Below are 12209 nucleotides of genomic sequence, written 5' to 3'. Positions count from 1 at the left end.
CCCCAACAAAAAAAAAAGGGAAAAATAAACTCCTTGATAGTATTGCTTATTTTACTTGTCCATTACCAAATTGTTGGAATTATTACCTGACTAGATTGGTGCCCGTGCTCTACACGGGCATATGTCCGACATGGTTGGTTGTATTATTTGTTCAGCTACAAGATTATATAAAAGTTAATGCCGACAAGTTAGTTTCATACAATATATAAAAGTTTCATAGTACTATTTACTTCCATTCAACATAATAAAGTTTCAAGACATTTACATGCACTGAAGTATAAAGTTTAATATTTGTGCCCAGCACCTTTAATTAGTTTGTGCATCAATATGGGCACTAATCTGAACCAATTCATCCATAACTGATTATTCTAAGCAGCAGACAAAGTGGAGTAAGATTTATGACCTACAAAACCAATGTAATCAATCAGAACAAGACAAGAATATTGAGCTCTATGAGACTAACTTCAAACAATACATATTTCTCAATAGTACATATAACAAAATCTCTCCCCTGGTAGAAGATTCTTTATAAAATTGAATAAGGAATAAAACAGAGGTTAGTGCAGAATGTAATGAAAAATTGATAATTTAATAGGACAAATAATTCAAAAATTTTAAAAAACAATAAGACAAATACTTCGCTGTTGCAATTCTGACCCATGAATTAAAGCAACAAACACATATAAGTAAAGCTAAAGGGACAACCCAAAAAAGAATAAAAACTATTGTTCGTAGTGGCGAAGGTAGGAATTTCATTTAGGGTGTTCAAACTAGAAAGAAGCATAAAAAATCTCCAATAAAGGGTGTTCAATATATGTTATATACCACTAAAGTCTAATATTTTACCTATATATACCGTGTAATTTTTCGATGAAGGGTGATCAGTTGACCATCCTTGGGGCTACGTAGCTTCACCCATGAATGTTCCCACTGAATTAAGAAAAAGAAATAAAGAGGAAATGTTCTAGAGAAAATGAAAATTTCTTTATCTCAGAACATACATATTAGTCAATTTTACCAAACTGTACTAAAAGGAATTAACACAGAGCCTTAGCATGTTTGGAAAAACTCACAGTTAGAAATATGTCACTTAACTCTCCCCCAAATTGATAATTCTCTATTTGATTTCCTTTAGATAGGCAGTGGCGGATCCAAATTTAATAAATCATGAGTGTTCAATTATTTTTTATCTGAAAATTACTACTGAGATTGGATGCTCAAGTAATATATTTATATGAATTACTAATTTTCTATATAAATAATAGTGTATGGCTTCAAAAGTAATAGGTGCTTAAGCACCCATAATCTTGATATTTGACAAGGCTGTACTGAAACTAACATTTTGCTCGACCATAGAAGAAGGATTTAATACTCCGCATATATTATTTTTTGGTGGGGGAGTTTCAGAGGTAAAGCAGAATGTAAAAAAGGTTCGCTTCTCTTAGGATTTCTTAAATGATGATAGTTCGTGTTCTTTAACTTTGTTCTGCTCTTTGGAAGAAACTTAAAAGTCTTTAGTTTGTCAATTTGTTGCAGGTAATTGAAATTTAGTGTAGTAGTACTAGTACTCAATATAGTAGCTGTCTTTAGAGTTCAGTATATTTATGATAATAGGTCCAGCTATATTTTGTTTAGCTAGCTACCTGCTTGATTAGTGATTGTGTGGTTCCAAAAATAATGGGTGCTTATAACATGCATCGGTCACTGCGGACAGGAAAAAAACCATATATGACAATGTCCAAAACTATTTACTACTTCAAGAATCAAACAATGACATCTTTCCAAGTTAATGTTGATGATTTTATCTAAAAAAGTAGGAATATTAACTTAAGATAAAAGTAAAATGCATTTAAGTTCATCTTCTAGATTAAAGAACTTTAACACAATACATAATCAGAAGTGCACTTGGATGGAAATTTTTTATTTCTTAATCAGATGATGAAAGTATAAGCGTGTGTGATCAAAATGAAAAAGAAAGTTAGAATCACCGTGAATAATTCATCATAGTATACTACCATGATCAAAATTCAAAAGTCAGAGGGGAGGGAAACATAGTAAATGTCAGTCTAAGTTCAGGGAAACATAAGTTAATTGTTGGTTCCAAGTACACACAAGTATTGTTGGGTTTTAAGTATATTAATGCTTAAAAGAGGGTGAATGGGAAATGGACGGAAAATGAAATATTTGAGTTTCATTTGAGATTCCCTCCTTGACAAAGGGACATTGTCCCATATTGGAAGAGGAATATGATTTTAATGGGTATATAAGCAATTGCTCTTCTTCTAGCTCTTAAAGAGTTGAGAAGAAGGCAAGCATCACGTCGTCGCTCGGCTTTGGCTTCGGATTTGAATTTGGTCAAATGATCAATTGATTGATTAATTTTTTGGACCAAATTTGTTTGTTAATAGTAAATATTAACATAAATGTTATTAAATATATGTTTTAATAACAAAATATTAATATTAAATCCAAGAATATTAATATTAAAATTCAATTTCCGTTTTCTGTTTTGGTAACAGAAAATTAACTACTCTCTTCAATTTTTCCTCTTTATTTTCCCTCTTTATTGTTGAGTAAATAGCCATTTATGTTATGGCATTTATGATGTGGCCGTTTTGCATAAACAGCCATTCTGAAGAGTTGCACCTCTTCAGATTTCAACCCAACATGGCAACATTGGCTATAAATACAAGTCCATTTTCTCAGATTTTCCATACGAATTTCTGAGTTTCTCCTCCTTTCTTCTGCATACTTTTAACTTCAAAGAAAGCAACAGTAAGTGTGATTTGCTACCAAACTTTGTGTTCGCTGAAACACTGGGGTTTGAAGTACCACTACATCAGTGTGTAATTCGTTCTATCCTGGGAGGAAATAATCCATAACTTTGGGTACTAGGAGGGAATTAAATTCCTTAAGGAAACACTGTGAATTCAGTGGGCTCGGATTAACCTTTGTTTTATTTATATTTCTATTTATGTTATTTTGTATTCTCCAGTATTATTTTACAAATGCAGTATAATAACAAGTATAGATGGCCGTCAAGTAATAAAGTGAGTCGAAAGTCAGATGTTGAACCCAGAGAGACTTAGATTAACCGTTAACTAAGCAACTCAAAATCAATTTGATGTCCAAGATAATCAAAAGTTGGTTTTTCTATTAAAACTACTATCGCGAAATTTAAACACGTAACTAAGAGATGTATAGATTTCAGGGTTGTGGTTGGTTTATCAATCCTATTGAGTTCGTAATTACACCTGTTAATCCAAGTATCTATGATTGCTAGTTGATCGGATCGTTTATATAAATAGCATGTTCCCATAATACCATTCGTTTATCCTTAATATATCAACCCTATATTCCTATAATATTGAGTCCATCATGAACGAATATAATACGGTATTCAACTAAGCAAGACTATTAGGTATATTCCTATCCTAACCGCAAAATCTTTCCCCGAGCCATGAGTTCAGAAACAATCTCTCTCTAATTCTACTCTAATCTAAATACGGATTTCCCAAGTATAGAATAGATAGTAAATAGAACTCAACTGCTGGCCAAACAATTAAGCAATTATGCACAGAATTAAAGAAATAACCAAATATGATAACTCGAATTAACGATGATGTAATTAATAAACTTCAATATTCATGACGACCACAACTCTAGAATGTGAAGTTTAGCTCCACATAGACATGGTAGCAAAATAACAATTCATCCAAAGAAACGTAAAGATTACTAAGTTTGATGGAAGAAAGACGGAATTTGATGAATTCCGGCCTCCACGGCGGCTCTGTGCTCTCCCTAGGTCTCAAGTGCGTCAAAAGTCCTCAAAATAACGTTTTTACATGTATTTATACCAAGTAGGGTTGGGCCATGATGAAATCTCCTTTTCCTAGCCGAAATAGGAAAACTTACAAACGTATTGCTTTTCACGCGTCGCACTGTGCGTCACCCAGTGGGTCGCACTAGTGCTTTATCCTATCAGACAAAAAAAAACCCAGTTTCTGAACTTTGAAAATTTCTAACATAAAATTATACTAATGCCTCACACTAGTGCATTTCTTCAGCAGTTGCTTCTTCCTTGAATTTTGACGTCCAGAATTGATCCTCGACCCCTGAACATGATCCCGGCTTAGTCCCTTGGGCTTTTACTCAGACTTCAAAGCTCTAAATTACTCGAATTTGTTTCATAACATCTACATAGATCAGAATCATTCATGCAAGGCATAAAACACGCAATTAGTGCAAATCACTAGCGATTAAAGCTCAAACTCAATTAAAGTATAGCAATTTAAAGTATAATAAGAGACTAAAATACATAGCCTACCATCAACACCCGACACTTAACCATTGCTCATCTTCGAGCAATCAAACTATACTTTATATAGACACGACCTTTTTAAATAATTCTCCTAACTCATCACACCAAGAATCTTTAAAATAGATTAAGCACAAGAGTGTAACATCTTCACCTCAAGATTTGACTCACAAGAACCATGCATTATTCATAATTCACTCACTTACTCTAACATAGAGGTCAATGACATTACCTTTCCTTCATGAATCAAGTGCCCTCAAACAACAAAAGGGAGTAGTTCCACACACAATAAAATTTAAGAACAATTAGGAACTCAAGATAGAAAGAATTCACTCACTCTCAGAAATAACTTCATATGCCGCAAAAGATGCACCATAGACTTACCCGTAGTGTACTCTACTAATCGAGCTCATTTAGTCTAGGATCAAGTAGGACTTTAATTGATTGTAATGTAGGTTGCGGGACGAGTATGATACATTTAGATATAAGAGTGACTACACCTCCCTAAGCACTTTAATATATATACACTTGGGGAATTAAAACCCCACACTTATGCCAAACCATAACTCCACATTCACATTAATATATATTAACTCCTCACTTCTTTAAGCACAATTACATCAAGAGTCACCACTATCAAGGAATATTTTTCACAACAATACAACTATTTTCTTTCTTTCTTTTGCAATTCAAGTGGCCTTTACTCTTCAGCAGTTGCTTCTTCCTTGAACTTTGACGTCCAGAATTGATCCTCGACCCCCGAACACGATCTTTGCTTAATCCCTTGGGCTTTTACTCAAACTTCAAAGCTCCAAATAGCTCGAATTCGTTCCATAACATCTACACATCCCAGAATCACTCCTACAAGGCATAAAATACGTAATTAGTGCAAAACACTAGCGATTAAAGTTTAAACTCAATTAAAGTGTGTAGCAAATTAGAGCATAATAAGCGACTAAAATACATAATTATAGCATACCATCATTAATTGTAAATAATGCTACTGTGCTATACATTGTCAGCCTCCATAGTTATTATTTCTCCATATTGAGTAAAGAATGAAAAATTACTGGAAGAATCAACCATTAAAATGGAAATTAGCACTAACTACGAAATATAACATTTACAGATATACAATACCATGAAAGTATACTTACAAATAGTTTTAAAGTAGCAAAGACCCATCTTCCAACAACAAGATGAATACTACAAATTTGTGCAAAGACACTTGGATTTGGAGTAACTAATTAGTGCCAAATCTGGGAAAGACATCAACCACCGGAATTATACAATTACATACACTGGATATATATTTTCATACATGCATGTACAGATCATATAAAGTTATTGACATGCATGTAAAAATTCTAGTAAAAATTATGCGGAAGAGTAGAAAAAACAAAAAAAATTGAAGCAAATAAACTGGATAAACTTTCTTAAGAATCCAAAAGTGATGGGCAAAAATCAAGGCAAGAAAGGCAAAAGACGGGGAAAATCTTACCAGAAGTAGCGAATGAAATAAAAGCTAGAAATTTAGAAATCACAAATAAAGAATTTGTGAAACGATACCCATAAGGGAAGGAAAAATACAGGAGATCGAGAAGGAAAGAGAGGAGTGGGAGAAAGAGATCAGTGTTGAACTGAACTGGAATGAGGAAGAAGAAAACGTTTAGGTTCTGGTAACTTGAAACTTGCATTGTACACGCGTCTTTATGGGAAGGAACAAAGAGAGCATACCAATTTACTCATAAAGTAGATGATATTTACAGAATTGCCCTTCGTGGTACCAAAACCTTCACTTATTATATACTCCCTTCGTTTCAATTTAGCTGAGCTGGTTTGACTCGGCACGAAGTTTAAGAAAAAGAAGAAAACTTTTAAAATTTGTGGTCTTAAAAGCTTAAGGGGTAAAAGTTGTGTGGGGCCATGATATTTGTGTGATTATAAAAGCTACTCATTAAAGGTACAATACATAAAATGAAGAGTTTAAGGTTGAATTATTTTCAAATTTAGAAATGTGTCATTTATTTTGGAACAGACTAAAAAAGAAAGTACCTCATCTAATATGAAACGGAGGGAGTATTTAAATATGTGAACTTAACATAATTTGATTAATTTTTATAATAGGGTAAATAATTATTGATTTTTTTTAATTATTGAATTTTGTGTTTGGTCTTCATCACTTTATGTATCGATGTAGATTGCAGCGAAGGATCCTGAATTTAGATTCTATGCGTTCAACTTTTAAGGTTTTTAGAATTGAACTCATTGTATTTTTAAAGTTATGGGTTCAGACCTACCATTTGTTGCAATTTTAATTAACTTTTATACATAAACTTATGCTTTGCGTCAAAGGTACTGAGTTCAGTTGAACCCGACGACCAAACTTTACATCCGCCCCTAATTGAAGGCATTATATATAGACCTTGATCTCGTGATGGGGAGGTCTATTAAGTCTGACCGTCTTATAAATAGGATAGTTTTACCTTCTAATCTCGCTATCGTTATGCTTTTAGGGTATCAATTACCTTCCACAAATATCATTGCTCATAATGCCACAATATAAATTACGAAGATGAAGTTGTGAGGTAACTATCATTTGAATTGCACTGTGTATATGTCAAAATTAACCTCTAGATTATAAGTCAAAATGATATCGGTAAAGAATCTCCAGGTCGCCATGGGTCGAAGTGATTGAATCTCCAATGAAGGTCGTGGTCGAGGAGTCGGCAAAGATCTAAGTCGAGGAATCGTCAATAATCAATGCCGAGGTCGCGTGCCCTTGACAGAGTTATAACGGCTATCTTTAAGATAGGACCTGAAAGAGAATATTCTAGTGGATATTCTCTGCACTTGTACCATTAGGGTTTCTAGAAACATGTTCCCTATAAAAAGAAAGAGACACAATGATAGGGGACATGTGATATTCATTTTGTAAAAGACACTTATGACTTGGGAAAGAGAAAATCGGGTTTCAATCATAAGCACACAAAAATAACCTTTTTCCTAAGATCCTTGCCTACACTTTTCCACTGGATCCGAGAATATCTCAAGCACTCAAAGATTTATTCATCATTCTCAATTGTCAGGGAGAATATTCATTACTTCCATCTTGTCTCAGGTGAGTCCTTTGCATTTATTTACATAAATTTCATTTATTATTGTTCGTCAATATTCAATGCTGCATTACTTCTATATTTATTCTTGACTACTGACTATTGCACGGGGTCATATCTGTTGGAGCAGATCTGCGCATCATTCATTACACTACCGGGAGTTTTTTTTAGGATATTATTGCTAACAAAGATTAACCTCCATTTATATAAATTTAATTAGTTAAACCAATATCTACATTTTTGGTAAAATAATTTGGCGCCATCTGTGGGGATTTCTTTGCGAATTTTATAGTTTCCTTCAGATCCGTAACTAATGCAAGTCACTAACTGCGCAAACCCCAAAGATCTTCTTCTCTCTTTGTACGTACAGAAACCAACATGGCAGGTAACCAAGGAGAGACGACGAGAATAACAAATGATCTCCCCAGCAACCTCATGAATGCTATCAAAGAAACCTGCTAAAAGAATAGGCGAGGACGTGACACCCAACGCTTCCCCTAGGCGCGAGAGGTCGCCTCCCCCCATTGCAGCATAACAAAACCCAGTGGAAAAGGAGCCTCCACGTCTGTAGAAGAAGGGACACCCCAGCTGTGAAAAAACTCCTCGAAGAATGGCTGACCGACACGCTGGAGAGTGTCCTCAACAGACCCGCTCCAGGAATGACTACAGAAACTGCAAGTGCTTGCACAATACAACAAACGGACGAGCAGTGCAACCAACCAAGCCCTCCGATGACAGGTATAACTCACAATATTACTAACAGTGCAGGTGACAATGCCCTCGATGTCGTTCGAAAGAGGATGGAAGAAATGGAGAATGAAAACAAAGCATTCCAAGATTAGATGAGAGAACACCAAGAATGAGTCGACAAGATACCGGGCGCTCCTAAGCTGTTGCCAAAAAGGGACGCCGACAGGTTCATATAGCAGTCATACAATGATAACGCAGCCCCGTGTGCCATACCAAAGACCTTCAAAATGCCGCCCTACCTCAGGATATATGACGGGACGACCGATCCTGAAGAATATGTGACCCATTATGTCACTGCCGTGAAAGGAAACTACCTCTCCAAGGAACAAGTGTCCTCTATTTTGCTGAAGAAGTTTGGCGAAAGCCTTACGGGGTGGGGGGCATTAACCAAAGCTACCGGCCCGCTCTAAAAAGGCCGAAACAAGAGTAAACGACATATTTGCTATCAAGCAGTCGTTGGGAGAGGGACTAAGGGACTTCTTCGCTCGATTCAACAGAGTAAGGATGACTCTATCGAACGTATCAAAAGGGATGGCAGTCGCGGCCTTCCAGAACGGGTTGAGTAGAGATGGTTCGAGAGTGACTAGAAAACTGTTGAACCAATTGATGAAATATCCTCCAACCACTTGGGACGAAATCCATAATGCCTATTGAGCCGAGGTCCGAGCAGATGAAGACGACTTCAACGGACCAAACAATCGACTAACCTCGGTACAAACCGAATCCAAAAAAGAATGAAGAGACAACATCAAGAGGGATCACCCAGTTTCATGACACAACAGATAACGGTACCAGCCATATGTCAGGGCGTTCGCCGCACCTTTCCCCCGCTATAAAGAAGGCTCATCTAGGCCAAGAACATGGACTCACCGGAATGAAAGAGTTATTCCCCCTTTATTATCTGCTCTATATTTTGTCACCTACAGAAATAGTCTACGCTCTTGAGAAACTTGGAACAAAGGTGAAGTGGCCACCGAAGATGAGATCGGACCCGAACACCAGAAAATCTGACGCCCTCTGTGAGTTCCACCAGGAACATGGGCACAAAACAGAAGATTGCATTGCCCTCAGACAAGAAGTCGTAAACATGTTGCGGCAGGGATACCTAAAAGAGCTGCTAAGCGACAAGGGTAGAAAAACTTCGCCAGAGGACGCGAACATCAAGGCCTGCCGAAGCCGCCATCACCAGCACATACTATCAACATGATCATCAGCGGTAGCAACGACACCTCTATCAACGGTGTGAAGTTAACTACCACTCACAAGCTCAAGCGGTCTATCACCCGCGAACGGTACGACGGACTCAAAGAAAGTATCATTTTCGATGAGTCGGATGCCGACAGTTTGACTTTTCCTCATAATGATCCCCTAGTTATTACTTTATGCATTTTAGATACCAATGTCAAATGTATCATGGTGGATGATGGAAGCGGTGCATGCATTATCCATCCCCGAGTCTTTACCCAAATGAGACTCGAGGATAAGATAGTGTCGCGCTGCATCACGCTAACCACTTTTAATAATATGGTTGAGCGGACATCAGGGGAAAGTACACTCCCCGTCTTGGTCGGCGGTGTAACGCTGGAGACGACATTTCACATCATGGATCAGGCCACCACATACAACGCCGTAGTGGGACGACCATGGATACACCCCATGAGAGCCATCCCTTCCAGCCTATACAAAATAATTAAATTTCCAACACCATGGGGAATATTCAGCATACGCGGAGAACATCACATGTCTCAGGAATGCTACCGTATTGCCTTAGACAGCATGGCAACACAATAGAAAAAAGACAAGGAAAAGAGGCATATCAATAAACAGAGTCGAGGTCAATGCAAGTAGAAACCGGAGACGTGATCATATATCCCGAAATGGTCGAGGCTGCGGATTCAACTATAGAAGACCTCAACCCCGTTCAATTGGACCTCAACGACCATAGCAAAAAGGCCTTATCAGCTGCAAACTCCGGGAACCAGGTAAATTCAGTCAATTCTTAATAACTAATGCAGATTTGTTTACCTTCATCCATGCAGATATGTCGGGCATCCCAAAGGAAATCGCCACACACAAATTAAACATCGACCCATTCCACCCCAGTTAGACAGGTCAGACATATATTCAACCTTGCCATCAACGATGCAGTCCGCGAGGAAGTGGAAAAATTGTTGGAGAACGGCTCCATCAGGGAGTCGAAGTACCCTAAATGGATCGCCGACGTAGTGATGGTAAAAAAGAAAAATAGGAAAAGGTGGATGTGCGTGGACATCACAGACTTGAACAAGCACGTCTGAAGGATTCTTTCCCATTACCTCACATCGACCAACTCATCGACGCAATAGCTGAGCACGAGCTATTGAGTTTTCTGGACACTTAATCAGGCTATAACAAATTTTTATGGAGGAAAAAGACTAGAAGAAGACTACTTTCATCACCCACCAAGGAACGTATTGTTATAGGGTCATGCCGTTTGGGTTGAAGAATGCGGGGGCTACCTATCAATGATTGGTGACAAAGATGTTCAAGGAGCAGCTTGGCAAGATCATAGAAGTATATATAGATGACACGTTGGTCAAGTCCGTAAAGGCAGGGGACCATATCGATCATTTGAAGGAAGCTTTCGACATACTAAGACGTTACAAGATGAAACTAAACCCGGAGAAATGCGCGTTTGACGTAGCCTTGGGAAAGTTCTTGGGGGTTTTTGGTGTCGCAACGGGGGATCGAGGTCAACCCAGACCAAATCAAAGCTATCAAAAGGATACTCTAGCTCTTGACTACCAAGAAGAAAGTCCAAAGGTTGACTGCTCGAATCGCCGCCCTATCAAGATTCATCTCGCATTCGTCTGATAGATGTCACAAATTATTTAGCGGGTTCAAAAAGGATTACGGCCTCGAATGGACTCCCAAGTGCATCCAGGCTCTGCGAGAACTGAAGGCATCCCTATCATTACCAACCCTACTTTCAAAACCCGAACCTGGGGAGCAGCTCCTCGTATATCTAGCTGTCTCTGAAGTAGCGGTAAGTGCAGTCCTGATTCGTGAAAGCAAAGGTACGCAATCTCCCATCTATTACATTAGCAAAACACTTGTCGACGCTGAGACGAGGTACCCGCACCTTGAAAAAGTGGCTCTGGCATTAGTCGTAGCTTTGCGAAAGCTTAGACCCTATTTTCAGTGCCACCCAATCTCGGCCATCAAAACCTTTCCCTTAAGGAGCATTTTGCATAAACCTGAGCTATCGAGGAGGCTGGCCAAGTGGGCCATCGAGCTAAGCGAGCACGATATCACATAACAGCCACGAATGGCGATAAAGTCGCAGGTGCTTCCCTACTTCGTCGCTGACTTTAGTGCAAAAATAATGCCTGAAGTTGAAAGGGAGGCCGTCCAAGCTTCCCTCCAAGCACAAGACCTCTGGGTTCTATACATCGATAGCGTGTCCAACAAGTCATGGTCCGGACTGGGACTCGTACTCGAGGTCCCTACAGGCGAAGTAATCCGCTAATCCATAAGGTGCCCAGATATGACTATCAGTGAGGCCGAGTACGAGGCCTTAATTGCAGGATTGAGGCTAGCACTAAAATACGAAGCGAAGCGGTTGAAACTTCTATCTGATTCCTAGATCGTAGTCAACCAAGTCATAGGGACTTACCAAATCAAGGAACAAAGGTTGAAAAATACCATACTGAGATCTGCAAGCTACTACCTGAGTTCAACGAATGCCAGCTCGACCAGATCCCACGGGCACAGAATGCTGAAGCAGATGGCCTCGCCAAATTGGCCTTAGCTACCAAAAGCATCACGACGGGGACAAAAGCTTAGTCCACCTCCTCAACTCATCACTAGACCGAATCGAGGTAAGAATCATAAACTTGACTTGGGATTGGCGCAATCGTATTATCGCCTATTTGCAGGACGGTGCACTTCCTAGCGACAAGAAAGAAGCCAAGAAACTAAGAATGCAAGCGTCCAAATACAATCTCCTTCATAGCGACCTATAGAAAAGAACTTACGGTGGCCCC

The 12209-nt window shown here is 38.4% G+C and overlaps 1 protein-coding gene across 1 annotated transcript; it reads left to right on the top strand.

Annotated features, from left to right (window-relative positions):
• Window positions 10062-12009, top strand: LOC109234699. The gene is made up of 4 exons (XM_019400765.1): window positions 10062-10166; window positions 10705-10986; window positions 11072-11240; window positions 11810-12009. Exons 1-4 carry the CDS (start codon window positions 10062-10064, stop codon window positions 12007-12009), a joined length of 756 nt encoding a protein of 251 aa, XP_019256310.1.

This window comes from Nicotiana attenuata, chromosome 11, assembly GCF_001879085.1.
Source record: "Nicotiana attenuata strain UT chromosome 11, NIATTr2, whole genome shotgun sequence".
Classification (NCBI taxonomy): domain Eukaryota; kingdom Viridiplantae; phylum Streptophyta; class Magnoliopsida; order Solanales; family Solanaceae; genus Nicotiana; species Nicotiana attenuata.
The sequence above is the reverse complement of the archived record's forward strand: the minus strand, read 5'-3'. Positions and strand labels throughout refer to the sequence as shown.